Source organism: Triturus cristatus, chromosome 9, assembly GCF_964204655.1.
Source record: "Triturus cristatus chromosome 9, aTriCri1.1, whole genome shotgun sequence".
Taxonomy (NCBI): domain Eukaryota; kingdom Metazoa; phylum Chordata; class Amphibia; order Caudata; family Salamandridae; genus Triturus; species Triturus cristatus.
This window is the reverse complement of record NC_140592.1, coordinates 727,752,026-727,773,355: the sequence shown is the minus strand read 5'-3', so window position 1 is coordinate 727,773,355 and position 21,330 is coordinate 727,752,026. Positions and strand designations below refer to the sequence as shown.

General features: G+C 43.9%; 1 protein-coding gene across 3 annotated transcripts in view; it reads right to left on the bottom strand.

The window, feature by feature from the left end:
- The window catches only part of MEN1 (menin 1), a 117,040-nt gene that overhangs the window by 27,697 nt on the left and 68,013 nt on the right, over nt 1–21,330 (bottom strand). For all 3 annotated transcript variants that reach the window (XM_085625925.1, XM_085625926.1, XM_085625927.1), the window contains 4 exons: nt 4,665–4,793; nt 4,502–4,542; nt 4,298–4,385; nt 3,461–3,597 (listed from right to left, as the gene is read on the bottom strand). In XM_085625925.1, coding sequence (XP_085482051.1) covers nt 3,461–3,597; nt 4,298–4,385; nt 4,502–4,542; nt 4,665–4,793 — 395 coding nt within the window. The remainder of the gene's footprint in view (nt 1–3,460; nt 3,598–4,297; nt 4,386–4,501; nt 4,543–4,664; nt 4,794–21,330) is intronic.

Genomic DNA, 21,330 nt, shown 5'->3' with positions numbered 1-21,330 from the left:
TGGCTTGGAAAAAATGGGAAAATGAAAACCATAAAGGAAAAGAGAGTAAGATGAGAAGTCTGGTAGATGAACACCAGAAGCGCATGCGCACTAATTATGACACAAGAAATGCTGTACGAAAGATGTCCGTGAAAGAAGGTGACGTGGTGAGAGTGAAGTATCCCAGGAAGGGGGCCAACATGAGCAAGTATAGTGAACCCAGGCGCGTGGTAAAAACAAAGGGTACTGCCGTTCTCCTAGACAATGGTCAATGGTGGAATGGGTCGAAAGTTGCACGAAGCAGGATATCTGAGCCTGTGAGCAGGCCCAGTGGCTCGCAGGATGCTGGTCTGGTGTCCTCTGCTGAGTCGTGCCTGGGTGGAGCATATGGGGGGAAAACTACTCCTGTGTCAATAGAGGATATTCCCAGAGTATCTCTTCCTGGTGTGGCCACTGGTCCTGTTGATACCATTCGTGATAGGAGAACAATTGTTCAGTCTGTAAGATTCAAGGATTACGCAATGTATTAGCTCTTCTAGGGAAAGCATAAAAGTATGTGTTTCCTTTGCTTGTTTTGAAACTATGTATTCCAGAGTTACTTATGAAAAACGGGAGAAGATGTAACATGCGGTGACCCTTCCCTGTCATGTCCCTTCCCCGCCCCCGTCCTGCCTTGTGTGTCCGTGCGCGTGTTCCCCGGCGCGCGTTTGGAATGTTGGAAGTGTTTGTGCGTAAGCCGTTATTCCAACGGCATTCCGATCTGTAATCTTAATAAAGCTGGTTGCTTACTTCATTCCCTCTGTCTTCACGTCACTACAAATGGCAGGCAGTTCATCCCCGAATGTGTGTTCTTTTTGGGTTCTAGCGCTGTCCAGAAGCTGTGGTTCCCCGCTCCGTCTCTTCTCTGCCAGGAGGTGTTCCCTCCAATTACCGGCCGAGTCCCGTAGCTGCAGTTTCCTGCTCTCCCATCCCCCACCGAAGGCACATTCCCAAACCGCTCCTCGCATTGCAGCAGAACTGGTTTCGAACCTGCAGTGAGCCCCAGAACCACCGCCAATGTAATGTTTGTAGGAACTCGAGACTCCTCCCGCCACAGGCACCCATCGCGTTTATGCAATACAGAGTTTCTATTTATAACCGGCTATGTTCTCAACATCTGATACCGCCTTTCTGCCATTGGAATGCCTTTAAGGCGCTATCTGGTCATAGTGCAGTTAAAAAAAAAACAACAACCCAAAAAACTTTATAAATGTTCTAAAAATGCAGTTTAAACAGGAGAAATGCATCGACCTACATCAAATCACAGGCTCCATACATTGTAGTGCTTTTGATGCCACACCCACCCTGCGTAGTGTTGTTTCTGACGGCGAGTGCATCCCCCTAGAGTTAGTCATTATTACAGAACCACACAACTTCAACAACCCGACCAGACGTGCTCTGTGTATGTTGAAACAGTTTTCCCTCCTGGGTTCCGCCGGCTCTCCAAGCTCTTCCGCTCCAGCCACCTCTGGCAAGGGTGCAGTTGTGTTTGCTTAGGGAAGATTGTAGGTTTAAATGTGACTTCTGTTTGTCAATAGAAAGAGGAAAATGTGTCCGCGTGTGTTCCAGGTCTTCACAAAGCACTGTGTGTATAGGTCCGTGTGCTGAGGTACGATGTTGTTTATGCGCCTCCGCTGGGGTGCAGTTGTCCATTACCTGGTGTGAGAAAATTGGATTCTGTTGCAGTACCCGCCCCCTTCTGGTGCAACTTTGACTAAAAGTGTGCTGGGTCCTTGCTAATCGGGTTCCCAACACCAGTGTTTCTTCCCCAAAACTGTCCCTTGTTCGACACCACTTCAGCTACCCCTGTAAGTCCCTAGTAAATGGTACCCCTGGTACCTAGAGCATTGGGACCGAAGAGGGTACCCTGGGGCTGCAGCACCTTGCAGACCGCTCACCCAGGCCATGCATACTGCCACTGTACAGTACAACTTAGATTCAGCATCAAAGAAAGAGCAGAAACACCAGGTGGGGGTGTGGTATGTTAGTGAGAAGAGATGTTTGGGGCGAGCAACAGAAAAAGCAGAGTCAGTGATTTTGGCAAGTTAAATGGAGAATGGGGGGGGTCAGTAGGAGAATAAAAAGAGGTCGCGATTGTACTCAAACTGGTAGGATTTTGTTTTTGTACAGCTTTTTGTGTCAATCTCATTTGCCTACTTCCTTTGTCTTTTTGTGTTTGTTCCAGTTCTTGGGCATAACATTTTTTTAAATCTGGGGCATAACATTTTTTTAAATCTCTTTTTGGTTCCTTGACTTGCATCCTTGCACGTCTCGCATCAGGGAACTAATTAATGGCAAACAGTTTGACACTTCATCAGACAGCTGTTATGTTCTTTAAGTACCTACAAACATTCCTCTGTGCTGTCTTTATGCTGGTTCACGTGCAATGACTTTTTAGATCCTAATCAGAGTTTTCTGCACACATTTTGAAAAACAAAAATTGCTTTTCGTAATGCTTGAAAATATTGAATTCAGTGATACATTCCAAAGTACTTGAAGATAGGTTTGCTTTGGTTCCAGTTTAAGTATTTTTTTTTTCAAATTGCTTTGCAAACAAGCATTAGCAAGGCCAATAGCTTGAAAGTTTCACTTGAAAGGTGGGACCTATTCGCTTTGGCAATGCTTGTTTGGAGCTTGCTTATTCAGCCACTGTTGTATTACCTCGGCATTTGAGTTCTCTACCATAACATGCGAAAACCAACATTTCTATAAAAAAAAGAAATCTAAAAAATCTCAATAAAAAGAGTCTTAAAAAATTGACTTAAAGGTAGGAAAGAGCCCAGGAAAACAAATAAACAAGGAAAAGAGAAGATGAAAGATAAAAAGTAGGGTTTAAGTTTTCCTTGGTAAAGACAAACAAGCATTTACAATGCAACGGTCTCGGCATTGTTAAAGTTAGAGCTATTGGCATTGCTCATAACATTTTTTTTGTTTATGTTTTTAAAACATTTAAAGAAACGGCATTATTATTTACAATGTCAATAGCTTAATCACTCTCAAATTAGTATGGACACTCCCTTGAACTAAAAATGTGCAGAAAGAGCAAATTTTGGAACTGCCCAATAGGTATCACATATGCAAAAAAAAAAAAAGCTAATGCCAATAGAAATGCCAAAATATTTATTTAGGGATACAAAAATAAAAAATAAATAATGAGCAATACCAATAGCTCTACCTATAATATTGCCGAGACCATTGCATTGTAAATGCTTGTTTTAACTTCCAGTGTAACTGCCTCATGTTCTCCACTCGTTCCATTTTATATCTCCTTAGCAAATTAGGGAAGTTAAAGCACCATTATAAAAATAATTAACTACAAGCATTATCTGGGTGTGGCTGTCAGTGTTTAGCCACTTGACGTTTTTCAGTGTTTTGATGTATACTGGAAAGTTCTGATTAGAGACCACAAGGAAGACACCAAGAAAGATGGAAAGCAACTCACTCTTGAATGACAGTGGCGGTGCCAGCCCAGGCCTCCAGCGCCTCCTTCACATTCTTGTTGCGGCAGTGGTATCCCGCCAAGTAGATGTACGGATAGATGTGCTCATTGTTGTAATATCTCTTTGCCGCATCGACTGCCTGCAATCGAGAGGCAAGACAACAGTACAGTCGAATGAGAGGCAAGCGAGATTGTTAATTGGTTAAAATACAAGGCCTAAGGGTGGCGTACATGGAAAATGGTAAGAGCAGTCAGGACTCCAACAGAGAGAAGTACGAACAAGCATACAGCAGAATGTGTGTGAGAAACAGTCAAGACTGGAGCAGGGAGTTGGCAGCCATCAGTAATAGGGATGAGAAACACCAGGAGACCAGACTAAAATATGACTTTAGAAGTTAGTCCTTGTGATGAGAAATCAGAGACAGGACCTGCAAAGAGGACAATCAAGTAGGACTGATGGGTATAGAGAAGCCGCCAGGCTTGGGGACAATAGGCCAGATAAGTTAGCTTTAAAGGAGAGAGCAGCGTGGCCACGGATGGTGATACAAGAATACCAAGCGGTCAGGAGTGAAGGACAAATCTGCGCAAACATCAGCATGGGGTAGCCGGAGGTATAAAAGAGAGAAATCAGGAGTAGAGAAGTGGGAGCAGCCATATATTGGTTGAAGGTGGGGGTCTGTGGGATACAAGGAAACAACAATCAGAGTTGTGGCCTGTGGGGCAACTGCAGGAAACATCTTTAAAGGCAGATTCTCATCGATAGGGTATATCAAGTTGTTAGCTCCATCCCCGAACTCGGTTCACCCGCTGAAAATCACACTACGTTTTAACATTCGGTACCTCGTGGTAGATTACAAGAGGCTCTGGTCGGCCTGGTGTGGGCTCTATCTCCTCCAAATCTGCCAGATTTCCAAGTGCCATTGGGTACCTGTTAAACAAAGGACCTATAAAATAGGGGAACATGCAAGGCAACTGTAGAAAACACAATAATGTGATAAATCAATTAACACACAATTAGCCTATATAAAATTAAAAAATATTTACCTTTCCAAATGATTCCGATCATACAGAACCCAGAGCAGTTTCTATATGGAAGAAAAGGAGCAGGGTTAGATCAGCCAAGAGTTCCTAGAACAACAGAAAGGAATGGTCTCCAGTCATGTGTGGCTTATAGGTCAGGGATGGGTGCAAACTCCCCATATCTCACCTGCTGAAGCTGCAAAAGTTCCAGGCTGTCCGTATGCACATCGATTGAGGGATTAATGGCACAGACCATGAAGGCCATCTCCATCTTTCGATCACACCTCAGGTAAGAACCCTTCAGATACAGCCAGCTCTAAGGAATAGAGTGAAGAGTCTCAGAGAAAGACTGCTCAACAACAAACCGCAAATCAGACAGCACATGGAGGACAGAGACTGTGGCCATATGCACTGTATCGAATTTTTAATTATTATAGTTAGCTAGAAAAAAAGCTCAATTTAGAGAGGGGAGAGAGGAGATTTATTTTTGAGGAGGTGTGGAGGGAAGGGCTAAAGCATTGCTTGAGTGTACAGCAAGCTCTTCATTAGATAATAGAGACAAACAACTTCTGTGTGCCCATTGTACAGCCACCTCATAACCAGACACGAAAAAGACAGGACTGACTAGCACACAAGCAATAATTCTGAACCTGTGAGAGCAGAATTGGGTGTCTTTGTACACTCAAGTCAGTTCTGAAATCACAACCAGTTACTCAGAGCAATTGATCAACACTAAATCAGAAAGAAAAGTGGTAATACAATTTGTGTACTGCAGATAGACACTAATCTAAGAGTCGAGAAAAATAAAATCTCTAGAGCTTGTGCACGGTACTGCTGTGGCCAAAGACTAGAGAGATGGAGGCTGGACTGTGAAATACTAGGAGAATGGTTGAGAAATGTGTGTGTGTTTGAGTGTGAGAGAGAGTGTGAGAGGGCGAGGGAGAGGGAGAGGGAGAGAGAGAGAGAGACAGAGACAAGGGCCCAGTGACTGTGGAACATTTCAGTCAACTATGAACCTCAGAAAGATCATACTTGCGGCTGTATCAGCCAGTGTTGGGCAGGAGAGAACAGGTCCATGAGCTCCTGGACCAGAGAGAAAACATCTTAAATACTCTGTAATAAACTGACATTTTTTTTAATGTTAGACCTCATCTAGTTTGCAGTCAAAGTTTTGCAAATGTAGTGAACTGTTGTACTGCCTTTGATTCCGGTGTGCAGAGGCATGACAGGTTATACCAGGCATTACCCTGTCCAAATGAGCCAAGACGGCTCTGGGAACACGCAAAGTTCAGAAATTAAAGATAGTTTGGGGTCCACGATAAGTCTGCAGAAAAGGCAGCATTGCCCAGTGTGTCAGCCACACACACACACACACACTGAAGAAAAACCAAATGTAAACTTAACAATGCTGGCTGTTACAAAAAAAAAGGTGGAGCAAAAAGTCTGCATTGAGCTTTCAAAGTACATGACTATACATATTCATTTATTTTATGTCTAGGTCACCTCCACAGGGTAGCCACCTTGCTGTCTCCATCTGAAAAATAGTATGAAAAGTGAGGACCACACAGGTAACCCTGGACTAGAACTACTTATAGAATGAATGAACCCCAAAGGAGCTCATTTGAGAAAGGAGAGACCAGACACGCAAATCAGGACTAGAGAATGGATGTCAGAAGGGCTGCCGGAGTACGCAGCCATGGGTCTCAAACCATGCCTCAATTCATAATCTGAGGAAGTACATCTTTAGCCTACAGAGTACAGACCCAACGTAACATAGCACTCTCCCATTCTATACCAGGTGTCTCCAATCAGTCGATCAAGAACCAGCAGTAGCTCGCAGACACCTTCAGAGTGGTTCATAGTCTTGAGTTCACTTAAATAAGCACAGGGACTCATTTTCCTTTCAACGTTAAGGGAAGGCTGTGTTTATCTTATATAATCATCATTAGGCTGCAGATAGCAGGGCATGATAATGAGCAGTGCTCAGTTAGATTTATGACCCAGGCTGGGGCACAGAGGTGAAGAACTGAGGTATTTTACTTAAATAAAAGTCCCTGTCAATTCAATATTGAGTGTGAGAGCAAAATTATGTTTCTAAATGCTTTTACCTAAAGGATTACGTTAACTCTTCATTTACATTTTCTCCCGTTTCAAAGAGTTGCATTTACAAATGGCAGGCCTCATGCTCTCAGTGGCCAGTAGAGACAGTGCCATATTTATAACTGAAAAATAGTCTTTATTTTCAGAACGGGAGAAATCTAAAGTGATCAAAATGTCTTATGTTTTTCTTCACTTTATATTAAGCCAATTACATCCTAATGTTTTATTAAGCATGTTTCTTCACTTTAAATTCCTCCCAAACAAATGGCTGTATGTTTCTGTTATAAATATGGCACTGTGTCTACAGGCCACTGGGAGCAAGATGCCTGGTGTTTCTAAATGAGACAGTTGGAAATGGGAAGAAAAAATGTAAATTATGACTTTTATGGAATCCATATAAAGATAAAGTTAACTCTCCAGTTTAATTTTCTCCCATTTCAAAGTGTCGCCTTTGCACACAGCCGACATCATATTGGTAGTCTCTCCCTATACTATGCAACAAATTGGGATAATATTTTCAAGCACATCTGCTCTCCCAATGTGTTGTTTTATTATTTCTCCTCTAGTTCTCGAGTAACAGGAGAGCTTTTCTGTCACAATTTTCTTCCACCATTTGCAAAGAGAAAAAAAATGCTGTATCTAGTGCACCCTTTTTTTTTTTTTAACTATTCATAGGTTTTCAATACAAAAAGTGTATACATGACAGCAATATATATATATATATTTTTTTTTCCGATGCACATACGTGATTCAGCCGGACCAACTTAGTCTTGACTCAATATGGCGTTTGACAGTGGTTCACAGATACGGATTCCCGGCCTCTTGTCAGTCATTCGATGGCCCTGTGTGGAAGTCTCACTATTGGATGGGTCAACTGCCCCCCCCCACCCCCTAACTCTTCAGTTCCCACACACCTTCTCGAATTTCCTGGGACAGCTCCTCCTCTTGTATACCACCCTTTCAGCTTCCATACACATGTTCATGCCTGCTTGCCACATCGAATCAATGGAACCTGCTGCTGCCCCCAGTTTGGCTTTATCCTGCTTGACTAAGATGAATCCCAGCATGCAGAACCGCAACTTAGTGCCCAGTATCACCTATTGTGGGCATGCAGTATCTTGGTCCCCACACCACACTTCAGCTTCCTGATCAGTTACCCCTGGTATTCCCATATTGTATAGATAAACGTGCCCTCTGCTGTTTTGCTTTTCATGCAACTCATGTGCACAGTTTTAAGCTGGTGTATAATATTTTTTTAAAGTTAGAACAGCTAATTTCATGTTTCCCCATCCTCTGATCGCTTACCATCTTAATGAATGTGATCAATGCAGGAGGACAGATATGCGATTGCCTTCAGACGGATTAAAAAGCTAAACAGATTCAGTTCGAGAACATAAGCAAAATATATCCAATCAGAAGTGTTCTTTGGACTTCCTTTTACTTTTGCATTTTCTCAATGCTTTCAAGCAGAGCACCTGAATATCTTTACTCATGCGTGTGTACTAGACAGCTACATAACAGGGCTTTCCTCAAACAAACCTGTATCAAAATTCACCACACAATGAAAGGGCACTGAATGGGGCCCGAGCCTTGTGCATCTTTCAAATAGGGTCGATTTACCTTGGTCTGTTTTCAGTTTGAGAATGGGACGGTTTCCTCCGGTACTTCTTAAGATGCTCATGAAAACCACTTCAGGGCTCCCCAACAGCACCCCCCCCCCATACTACTCTTACAACTTTGCCTCACCACTTGTATTTGCAAACTGCATTTTAAACGTTGTAATGTTAAGCTTGCAAGGGTTTACAATATAAAGCACGTCGGTTAAGTATATTAAAATTTAAACCCAGCAATGACATTAATCGCTTACAAATACAAGTTTATCAAAATCACAAACGATTTATTTGGGATGTTTTAAAGTTACTTAAATACAGGATTTCAAAATAATGTAATCTAGGAGATTCAAAGGTAATATGTAAAAGAGTATCCAAAGCCTCTCCACAAATATAATCAATCAATGAGGGGAATTGTAAGTGCGCTACTCACCCGTGAGGGTCTCAAGGCGCTGAGCTTTTAATATGAGATTACTATATTATAAATACCTCTACAAAACAGAGTTGCAACCATTCCCCATTTCAGCTTAATACACAGTTGTCTTGAATCAATATCAAGAAGGTGAAACAAATCATGGTTGTGTGCCGTAAATATTTTCCATGTTTAAGTGATAAGCCACTAATTTTAGCCCGAAGGGAATCAGAGAGGTTTCAAAATCATTCGAGCTGTTCAGAAAAAACATTTTGAAATTAGAAAGGCAATCAGAGAGGAAGAGTTGAAATGGGTTTTACAGTTGATTCAGTGTTTTCTTCAAATGACCAAAGATCTTATAACCAATCCAATTTTTCTTGCCAATTTGCTCGCACCGAGAAGCTTTCCGGACAAAATTTAGTTCTCTTGAACACAAACTGGCCTTGTATATTGTATACACTATAAAACGTAGCAAAAATATTTGGTGAACTTTATTAGTAATGCACCTTATTCAAAGGAGTTTGCATTAAACATAAAAAACCTTTAAAAGTTACAGGGTTGCAAATGCCAAATTTGCAATGGGATTGGTAAAGTCAATAGGTTTCCCATTGTACAGTAGATACACCGAATTAAAGATCATCCATGTATGTACAAAGGCATACCGGCAACTAGGCGCACAGATCAAACGTGCACCTGCTTCTGCCCATGGTGGTGCTCCAAGGAAAAGGCACTATTAGTGTGTGACTGGCGGGTCAGTGATGGGACCTTCGACAGTGACACTGCTGCAGCTGCTTTTTCTGTTAGAAGTGGTGATTATTTTACTGACTGACTTTTCTTTCAGAAAAGGGTACGAAACGGGTGTTGGTCCTAAACCTTAGGTCTTCAGATGGACTCTTTGGAATCCCCTTTGCTTTATTTCAAGCAAACTGTTTTGAATATTTCTGCAACCGTCTTCTTTCTCTGTAACTCAAAATGTATGCCGAACAAAGAAGCTTTTGAAAACAGGGGATCTATGATCTTTTGATCCACGTTGCGGTTGAAGGAATTTAGTTCGCCCCTTGTAACTCCACAGGGTAATGGTAGCAATGGTGCATTGGTACATCTGCTTTATCCTTTCTGATATGCAGATATGGTCAGAGACAGCCATTCCCTTCTTCAGTATCTCTTGTAAATTTGCTCATCAATCCACCAAAACAATGTCTTTCAACTGCACTAACAACTCCTATAATACTGTGTTGCCCAGCAAAGCATGTTAACTAACTGAGTGGACAGATGGGGTGATGAAGTTAGGCCGATCCTCTTTCCTACACAGTCCACAATTCGGCTCCATGGGGGTGCTAATGAAGGAGACAAAGTAATATTAAACTTCCTCTGCACTGCTGGGAAAATGAAATGATTTAGAGGCGACTGTCCCCATCCAAAGATAGGGTCTTGATCGGAAAGTCAAAAAGTTCTGTAGTCTCCCTTTTCAACACATTGACCTAAGTGTGAAAGCTGCCCAGGGCCGTTTGAATAAGGCCTGCACTACAGAAACTAAAGACCTTACTGGCACCATGAGCTGTAGTGTTTCAAAGATTATTATTGCTTCTTCGTAAGGCCTGGCTGTGCAGATTTCTCACTGCTCTGTAAAGCCTTCATGAAATGCCACAATATTTCCCAATGTTAAAATTCTGGTGCGTATAATGTTGGACCTTTTGGAGGAATACTGTCAGGAGGCAATATCCAGATCTGGATTGCTGATAATCAGGATTTATAACGCAGAGGGCGGCAAGGGGAGTTATGGTGCCTTATCTCGACCTACCCCTTGGCCTTCTCATTACTTAATCGTTTTCTGCTGGCAGGGTGAACAACATTTGCCTCGGTACTAACAGACATTACCACCACCAGTAGTAGTGGTTGTCACTGTGGCACATCTGCTGGAGGCTGCTCCACCTCTTCCCCTGGAGTAGAAGGTTTCTGAGGTTCTTTATGAGGAGAATTATCTTGCAAGGACATTCGAGATTTGATTCTCCTCCTCCACAAATGAGAACTCTGACAGCATTGGTCTTGGTGCAGAGGTACTCAAATTGCTATAATTAACAGAGGCAGGTGCTGAGATGACCAACCCATGGCTGATGGTGACAACGGATGCAGAAGAGACCTGAATATTGTATTTTAGGAGGCCTAAATATAGAGCAGGGCTTTGCTGATGCCCTTGGAATCAAATACTTTGACATCAACATTTCCACAACTTTGTATGGGTCTCAACCACACATGGAAATGTTGGAGAAGGCACCAACTACTCTGATCTCTTCAATGTAAAGGGATCCCACAAGATACAAATTTATGGAATCTCAACTCGCCCTTGGCCTGGAACCCAAAGTTAGATGATTCTGGTTGCTTTCCAAAAAGTCTGAGGTTAGTTCTCAGGCAAGTTCCCGGTATCCTTCCACCTCCCATCTGGCATTTCCTGACGCACAACCATCAACTGAACATGAGCCCTACAGACATACCTCACAAACTGTTTTTGTTTCTTTGCAAATGTTTTTTATGAGAATATTACTTGATTAAAAGAACTGTGGCTGAGGTGACAAATGAGCCAAGATTCAGTCTAACAGGGAAAAAGTTAGAGTCACAGGAAAAAAGGAAGGAAGGGAAAAAAACAAAAGGAAGTAAACTATAAAGATATTGAGTGACGCCAGGGGCAGCAGGGCATAAAACTAAAGAAAGAATGGTGGGAAAGTGCAGCTCTGGACCGGTTAAAGAAGTAGGGAAAAATGTGTTTCTCCATCTTAAAAGCAGCGACTATGGTATACGTTTCCCGCTTGTTTTATTTGCATGAAAGACTGGAAAGTTTTTTCAAATCTGTCAAATGTAATTTATAGTACTAGTAGGCAATTTATAATCAGTTAAAATGTGACAGAAAATATGGCTTTTTATAGACCGTTTTTCATTAAAATAAAAATAAAAATGTTTAACTGGATCTCATTCACTGGCAGAGATATTGGTTCTACAGCTGATATAATCCAAACAAAATCCCATGATGGAAAAGAGCTGTACAGCTGCAGCACTAATTATGAAATCAAACATAAGGAGATGGAAAGAGCGCTGACATTTTTCAGACACTCACCCCCAGTCACAGATCTGGGTTGAATCCATCATGGTTCTTTAGCTCACTTTGCCACCCCAGTTCAGACCCAGCCATATGCAAATACGTCATGAACCTGTTCCTAATGGGAACAGCCCAGGCCGAACTGCCAAGCCAGGTCCTCTCTGGACCAAAAACAAGCATCCTGGGACAGGTTTCGGGGTAACACCCCTCATCAGGCAGGCTATCTTGAATCCAGTGGCAAAGTGAGGAAGGGACCCACGTCTGGGCATACCCTGCCAACTTAGCGCAAACAAAGCAAACACAAGGAGATGGACGGAGTGCTGAAACTTTTCAGACACTCACCCCCAATCACAGATCTGGGTTGAATCCATCATCGTTCATTAGCTCACTTCGCCACCCCAGTTTAGACCCAGCTATATGCAAATCAGTCTTGACCCTGTGCCTCATGGGAACAGTCCAGCCAGACTGTGACTGGGGGTGAGTAGTTGAAAAGTTTCAGCAGTCCGTCCATCATTTTGCTGTGTTTGATAGGTTCGCCCTAAGTGGCCAAGGGTATGCCCAGACGTGACACCGTAGGCATGACCGTGCTGCATACCATGTTTCTGCTATACAAAGATGCAAGACTTACAAGCACTGGCAAAGACAATAGGTCTCGCCTATGCAAGAGATATTGGCTTTGACAATGTATTCTAGCCATGTTGCTTAGCAGCACGGCTGAAAGTAAAGAAAAGAAGCACTGGCAAAAACGAATAGGTTTGGCCAATGTGAAATGTATCGTTGACACCGACCGTAACCAATAAATCCCTTAGGAAACAGTATAATCCCAATGTGTGGATCAGGTCCCTGAAGTATGGGGAAACCTGAAGATAATGGCATCCGCACCCGAATACAGGTAAATTATCTTCACACAGGAGTGTGCTAGGAGTGTTCTAGAAGGTTGGACAACCCGATTTGTTGAAACCTATAGTTTTTTTTAACAAGGACTATGATATTACAAAACTAAGAGGCCTTTTTTTGCCTGTTTGTGACATTACATTGCTATAATAATGTATTGTGGGACTCCAATCTCGACTAGAGGGAATAATTCAAGCATATGACTGAAAGTTTTAATACTGGAGTAACCTAAAAAGCGATATGATGCGGTTAGTGCTGGTCGCGTCATTGTTTTTTTCCTTTCATTTTACCCATGCTGCATAGCAGCCGTGTTACTCTACAACATGGCTATACAAAACATTGACAGAGCCAATGGTTCTTGGCTAGGCAACACCTACTGGCTTTGCCAATAACTGTATTCTGTAGTATCCACAACAAACGCTGGGCATGTATCAAACTTTTATTTAAACACACAGCACTGACATAAAACACTTCCACAAGCCAGGATAAACCGATGGCCACATACTTTATATTCAATCAACCTCACCAGACACATGATGGTAAAAATATGCAAAACAAAAAAAAGGCAGGCATGGTGGCAGAGGAACTACAGAGTTCAGTACTGGCAAAGGATGCCAAAGTCTAGCTTCTTCGTGTGTCAATCTGAAACAATCCGTTTCGGGATGATGGCATGGACATGAATTATAAACTGCCCTTTCCGAGGTAATGGTCAGTCCAGAGAATTGTATTGGAAATTGCCAATCCAGTAAGAAACAGCATTTTTTCCTTTCAGGTCAGTTCCTTCTTGAATCGGGCTGTAATGCACTCATTGCCTTTTTTGTGGCATTCTTCACTAAGGTTTTCCTCCCCCATTGTTCCTTCTTGGAGTTGGAATTCAACTAGACCTCCTGGATAGTTTTTCTTGGCTCGATCCTGATGTCAGGGGGAATCTGGTGCCTTGCTATGAAGTCCTGGACTCATTATCAATCAAGAGCTAGAAAATTGCAAAGGAGCTTTTACCTCCACGCGCGGCTGCTCCTCTTAAGGAGACATTGGACACCTTTCAAGTGTACTATAAAGTTAAGGGTGGCAGCGTGGTGACTGGGCAGAATGGCCCTTTCCTCAGCAATCAAGCAGACTAAACAAACCGAGTCTAGTCTTTGACATCATGCCTATCTGATTCATATAGAAACCAGGCTGCTGAAGTAGTATGATTAATTACATTGTTTGGTTACCTTGACAGACATCAATTAGGCAGAAAAGAGAGACTGCTTTTCTGATACCTTATTAAGATTAAAACACTATACATGGCTAATCTGTGCATAAAGCTTCCAGTCACCCACCTAGTAGGCGAGACAGCCAACAAGAACATTGCTTTCCATGGCAAGTGCTGGAGATTAGCAATAGGCTGGGGAAAAAGAACTTAGTCAATCATCCTGGACATAAACTCTGACCTGCACAAAAGCCTCCACTGTGGCCAGAGGAAAAGGTACAGCAGGTGCATCTACCACCAATGACGAAGGAAGGATGAGCAACGTTGCTCACTAATGAGTACTGCCTCAGTTTGAGAGGGGCAATGCTGACCATTGCTTTGTATTTACTGTTTGAAAATCGCCTTCAATATTAAGGAGCTAGGAGGAATAGGACAAAAATGTCCTAGACCCTTTCAGCAAAAGGGCATTCCATTTGGAATGAGGATCTGGGGATTTGGATAACTTTCTTTTTTGAGGCTAGATCGCAACTCAGTTTATTCCTAGCATCCAGCAAATCAGAAAGAACTTGTTTAGCAACCACTTATACTTTTCAAATAGGTGGCATTTGGGTAGATTTGTCAATCTGCAGCAGGGTGAAATCTAAAGAGTTTGCCGGCAAGAGAGGGGACATTCAATACAAATATAGTTATGTATTTTTTTCAATTTCTCTTTGCCGAACAGTTGAGAAGTACAGTTCTCAACAACTTGTGTAGAAAGCTAGGAAGAGTGCAGCGGAAATTGATCAGATATTAATTCTGTGTAATAATGAACATTCATCTGTCTTTCAAACAAAAACAGGGTGGGAGCACACTGCATTGACATTCCAACACCCAGTTCACTCAGATGCATTCTGGTAAACGCTGTGCCTGGTAACACTTACTTCCATTAAACAATCTTTTGTTTTCACCATGGTTGGGTGCAGCCAGTGCGGAGTATCTCTAGACATAAGTTCATGATTCAAAATTGCTGTCTTTCATCAGAAGAGAGTAACACATACAGTTAGAGGTGATGGAAACGCTGCTCAACAATCTTTTCAGGACAAAGTACCTGCTACACAAGAGTCCCTTCCATAAAGAGGTCACCCCCAGTCTAACTAGCTAATGCTTGGCCTTGGTTTTAGAAGTTAAGGGATGATAGATTGTTGGCCCTCTTTGCCAGCCACGTGCCCATAGGTGTGCACATTTAAATATCTCCCATACACCCTTCTCAAATCATGCCCCCACCATTCCTGAATTCGAATCACAAAAAAAACCCAGTGTCTGGTTTTGAGTTTTCCCTCAGTGGTTCTCCTGGATGCAGTTTTCAGGAATGAAATGCTGAGATCTTATAATACTTGTGTAAACTCTGGTTCTGTGTACCAATTCTAGTGTTCTGTAGGTTGGTTTGTTGACCTATACTCGATTCATCTGTATTGATAAACAGAAAGGAGTCACCAAAACAATTGCAGAAGTTTGAATACACTGGAAGCTTAGACCTAAGGGCTGGAACTCGTAATGCATCCACCAGTAATGACAAGATACTTACTGTTATACATTGTAAACTTCAAGAACTCCGTGATACAGCAGACTGCATGGTTAAGTTCTTTGGCAAGTATGTCATACCCACATGGTACGGTTCGGGCGAGCGACTTGCCAGAGAGCAGGCTATAGTTTTGCAGCCATGAAGGGGTGCAACCGACATCAGCATTTTTGAATCGGACAGGAATATACTGCACAATACCATCAATCATTCTAGCTCACTTCTGGGAGTACAATGAGAAGCTATACACTTCTCAAATAACTTATTCCATTATTAAAATATCTCGACAGAATGAACTTGACGTAGCTAAAGAATTCAGATAGGATAACATTGATGTCAGCGAAATGAAATATAAGGTTATCAAAGAATGGCTGAGCACGGGAGTGAATGGACCAATGGTGGACAAAGAATATAACAAATTTGCCAATCATGTCCTTGTGATACTTGAGAAGGCACATGAACAGGGAAGTTTCCCTACCGCACCTTTAAGAAGAGATTGTGGTCATTTTCCTAAATGGGAGTGAATCGGGGAAATCAGGCTTCTGTCACTTCTTAATACAAACACTAATATATTAGCCAAAACTGCACTATTTATGCGCTTGGATGGGGACCGATATGCTTTTTTATGCCCAATCAATGCAGACGCACTCTGAAGTGACATGGACTATTGGTCACATGCGGTGTACAGTTTCTTTCCTTAAAAATCAATAAAATTGATTATCAATAAATGTATTGGCCAAAATTATCGCCAATTGTTTCATACCATATATGCCAGGGTTGGTTCTCCATGACCAAGTGGGATTCATAAGTGGCCATTCAACAATACACAACTTATGCATGTTCTTTGCACCTGTGGATCGAGTGCATCCTTATATCAGTGCAGCTACAATCTTTTTAGATGCAGAAAAGGCTTTCGACTCCCTTGAATGGGGTTACACAAGACGTACTAACAAAGATCCTCAGGGTGAATGGAGACTGACAAAGCAATTCAACATCAAAAGGGGCCCCTGCCAGGGGTGCTTGCTTCCCCAGTTGCTGTATCACTGGCTGTAGACCCGCTGGCATGTGCTCTAAGGAATCATCATTCGCAGAGGGGCAGAATATTTGCAGGGACTCTAGAACGATATCCCTGTATGCAGACAAGGTTTTACTGATAGTTGGGATTCTGAAGCCAGTGTTTTTATCCGCTAGCACCCTAGATGCTAAAATTCTGGGGATTATCAGGTCTCAAAATTAACTGGAGAAAGTCCTTAATTTTCCCATCAACTATCAGCACAACATGATTCAGAAAGATTTTTTCCTCTGGAATGGACAAAGGAGCTTCTACCCAAGCATTAGCATGCACCAAAATTACTTAATTGTCCTCATGGACCACTGTGTTGCAGAAATGGACAGATTAGTGGAACACGCAGAGCGCTGAATTAGACTTCTACCCTCCCTGGCCAGGCATATAGTCTTTATGAAGATGGTAGTTCTGCGTAGGCTTTTAGATTCGTTTAATAATATATGTAATACCCCCCCCAACACAATCCTCCTTTACTTTGAAATTACTCATGATATAATTGGCAGGCAAGTAGCCGTGAATGAAACAGAGTACCTTCCACTACCTTACGAGGCTGACGGGTTTTCAGTCCCGGACTTCAAATTATATTTTTATACAGCCCGGGCACAGTTTGCCCAATTCTGGGTTTACGGTCTGCTGCAACTGCCCCATCTTGCAGCAGAGGTAGAGGCAGTAACACCTTGTCCTCTGAGGTATGCCCGGTCAAAAGACCTGGAGTGGGAATGTACCCAGCGTAGAGTTTCACCAACACTTGCAAGTGCTCTATTTCTCCCCGCAACCCCACTGCATACTAATAGAGGTCAACACTTGGATCGCCCAACTTCAAAACCAGAGGCCAAGCTTTGGCTAACCAGACTGGGGGTGGCATCTTTACGGAAGAGGCTCTTTAATATCCTGGATATCATCCAGTATTATAGAAAGTGAGTGAAGCCTTCTTAAATCATGCACTCACTCTAGTGATAGAGACAGTGTGCTCAAAACATAATATATATCTATGACCTAAGTGAGCTCGTATTGAAACAAAAGTGAAAATGTTGCTTTGTGCAAATAGGAAATGTTTCTACACATAGTAGAAATAGGCTCCTTCCATTAAAATTTCTTCACCGCTTCTAATACACCCCTGCAAGGCTACAGGCTATCTGCTTGACAGCAGATGCTACATGCGCTATGTAAGAAACTGGCTCTATATATACTGCACCAAAGTGAGGTACAGTGTGTATAGAGCCCAAGAGTCTCCAGAGGTTAGGCAGAGGTTAAAGTTAGATAGAACCTTACTCTCTAAAGTGGTAGCTTGGTCGAGCAGTAAGGCAGTATCAGAGGACAGTGTTAAGCATTTGATGTACACACTCAGTCAGCAAATGAATTCACACACTCAAGAACTAAACTCTAAGCCATTTGTTTTTGTATAAGCAAAATATACTGGTGTTTTATTTCTAGAACCAAGCAAGCCTGGTACAGGTGAATTACTTGTATGAACACAGTTCAAAATTGCAGTATAACTTGTACTGGTTTTGGTTACAGTTTTAAGTAAGCAGTTTACAACACATTGCAGGTATAGTACATTCAAATGAATGGGCTTTTTAAGTAAAATGCAGTTAATTACTTTTCAGATTACTTTTACTAACACAGGGTTGGATCCTAGATTCAGCCCTGGGACATTTCCTGAAAACAGATGAGTAAATGCGTTTTAGTTAGAGGTACGATTTTTAAAGAATATTCTTGCATTTCAAAAGTTGACACTTCGAAACTTTTTCACAAAGAACCCCCAATGTTATCCTATGGAAGGAAATTCAATTCACAGGTAAGTTACTTTTTAGTTACTTTTCTTACTCAGTGCTGGACACCTGGGTTCAGCACTGGGACCTTTCCTGCAAACAGTTGAGAAAATTTGGTTAGGTTATTTGTGCGATTTTTAAGGAATATTCTTAGTTTTCAAAAGTCGACACTTAGAAACTTTTTGGGAGAAAAAGTGTCAATGTTATTCTATGAGGAAAAAGAGGTTATCGGTTTCCAGGTAGGTAATCAGTCTTTTGAGTTAGGGTTCTGGGGTAAGACTCAGGGGTCCCCCAGGGTCAGTGATGCACTGTTGTTGCACCCCCAGTGGCACTAGGGCGACCGGGTGCAGTGTGTTGAGGCCCAATGTTATCCTGTGGAGGATAGGGGGGGCTCCGGTTGGTGGCAGCTGGCAGCTGGCAAGGAGGCCACAGGGTTGTGGGAGCAAAGCTCCTAGGGTTGAGCTCAGGGCAAGTTGGGGACCAGGTTAGCACAAAAGGGGCACCCCTCAGCAACACTAGGGCGGCCGGGTGTAGGGTGCTGTTTTGAAGTCGGGTGCCCTGTTGATTTCAATGGAGATTCTCCGGGACAAAGAAACACTACAGGCTCAGGGACGAGTATCTTCCAGGAGTGACCACCACTTCGAGGGATAAGTTGGGATGTTGAGGGTGGATTAGGCACCTCTGGGTTAGGCACAAAAGGCCTTGGGACGTCGGATTTTCTTACCCGGTCGCGGTAGGGGGGGGGGTCCTCTAGATTGAGGCAGCAGGTGTCGTCTGGAGGCTTGAGGCAGGTCAGGGGTCGCCAGATCTCAGGTCAAGATCGTCGGGGGACCTCCTCGTGGTGTTTTTCCACTCAAGCTCGGGCCAGGCTAAGCAGGTGCAGAGTGGGCTGGATTCGCAGTTTCTGGCTGGCACCAGAAGCTGCAGTTCAAACACGTCCGGTGTTCACGGGAGAAGCTTGGAAAGTGAATACAGGCAGGTCCTCCGGGGTTTTTGAGGTTGCTGGCCGCTGGATACGCCGGGGTTTTGCAGGAGCATGTTCGAGGGGAGACAGGCCTGTAGGGCTGGGGCCAAGTCACTGGGCGTCGTCCTCTTTTTAGCCTTGCACGGCTTTGCGTCCTTTTCTTGTGGTTGCTGGATCTGAGGAAAGAAGGTTCAGGGTGCCCCTAAATACTACATTTAGGGGCGTTACAGGTAGGTAAAGGGCAGGGACCCATTGGTCCTTGCCCGGTCGTGGGTACACCCCCTATTCTGCCACTCTCCAGTGAGAGGGGGGCAGGAGCCTGTCCCTGGGCGGCCGGGTCCCCCCATCCTCAAGATGGCGGGGACTGGAGGTTGTGCTTCACCTAGCCTCCCCCACCTTAGGGGTGGAGTTGGCAGAGGTGGGCACACCTCTCTTCCTCACTTGTTTTTCCCGCCGGTTCTCCCGCCCAAAGTGGGGGATAGAACCAGTTGCTGAGTACAGCAAGTGGTCTGGAGAAGCTCACAAAGGCGGCAGGCCTTTGAAGCTTCCCCTGCCCATCCTGGGGGAGGGGACCTAGCACCTCGTCCCAGGATGTGCATTGTTGCAGGCCCTCGAGAGCGGATGGCTCTCGACCCAGGGGTCCAGCAACATGTCTGGTGGGTGGCAGCCTAAGCAGCCAACACTGGTTGTGGGTCGAGTTCAGGGGGCATTTCTAAAATGCCCCCTGTTGTGCGTTTTACATTGAAACCCACACTGGCATCAGTGTGGGTACAATGTGCTGAGAAGTTTGAAACCCAACTTCCCAGACTTCAGTGTATCCATCATGGTACTGTGGAGTTCGTAACGACAACCTCCCACACCATATACTCTTTAATGGTACACTGCACTTACAATGTCCGAGAATGGACTCAGACACTGTAGGGGGTACAGGGCTCATGCCTCTGTGCCCTCACGACTGGCATAGTGCACCCAGTTAGAGGGGTGACTGACTTAGGCCAGGGCAGTGGTTGGTAGGCATGGCAAACAGGGATGTGTGCCATGTCGACTCTTCACTTCTGATCTGCACCAAGACACGCAGCCTGCAAGGCAGTGTGTTTGTGAAAAGGTACAGGGCCCCTAAGGGTGGCACAATTGGTGCTGCAGCCCTCAAGAGCCTTCTCTGGTCACAGTGCCCTGGGTACATGGGGTACCATTTACCAGGGACCTACCTGTGGCCAGAGTTGCCAATTGGGTTTTGTTTTGGGGAAGAACACAGGCCCTGGGGTCCTGATTGGCAGGGCCCCAGAGCACTTCAAGTCAAAGCAACAAGCATTGGCATAGCCAATAGGTCTCGCCTTTGGGGCCTTATAAGTGTTTAGGCAGAGCTATTGACTTTGCCAATGTGTTTAAGCTGCGCTGTGGAGAAGTGTGGCTGCTGTGCAGCATGCTGAAAAGTTGTAATAAAAAAAGTGCCAGAAGCATTTTGAACGACCATATTTAAAAATGTATGTACAATAAAACATTTCCTCATTATTCTTTTGTTCTTGCAATGCTTGTTAAAGTTATTTTTTTTTGAGGGGACATAAACAATTGGAGGTTGAAGGTTGTGAACTAGTACCTGTATTATAACACTAGCAGCGGCCAGACGCTAGGGGAGAATCAACACATGGCAGATTTCGAGAGCAGGCTGAAGTGGTGTTGAGTGATGTTGAGGTGGTGGTGGTGGTGGTGGTGGTGGTGACTGGTGCTGTGACGATGCTGAATGATACTTAGGTCTTGCTGAGTGATGATGATGTGGAAGTATACTATTGCAAAGGCGATGCCGAGTGGTGCGGATGTGGTGGCGCCGAGTGGTGCGGATGTGGTGGCGCCGAGTGGTGCGGAGTCAGTGAGAGAGCGAGAGAGAGCGAGAGAGAGCGAGAGAGAGCGAGAGAGAGCGAGAGAGAGCGAGAGAGAGCGAGAGAGAGCGAGAGAGAGCGAGAGAGAGCGAGAGAGAGCGAGAGAGAGCGAGAGAGAGCGAGAGAGAGCGAGAGAGAGCGAGAGAGAGCGAGAGAGAGCGAGAGAGAGCGAGAGAGAGCGAGAGAGAGCGAGAGAGAGCGAGAGAGAGCGAGAGAGAGCGAGAGAGAGCGAGAGAGAGCGAGAGAGAGCGAGAGAGAGCGAGAGAGAGCGAGAGAGAGCGAGAGAGAGCGAGAGAGAGCGAGAGAGAGCGAGAGAG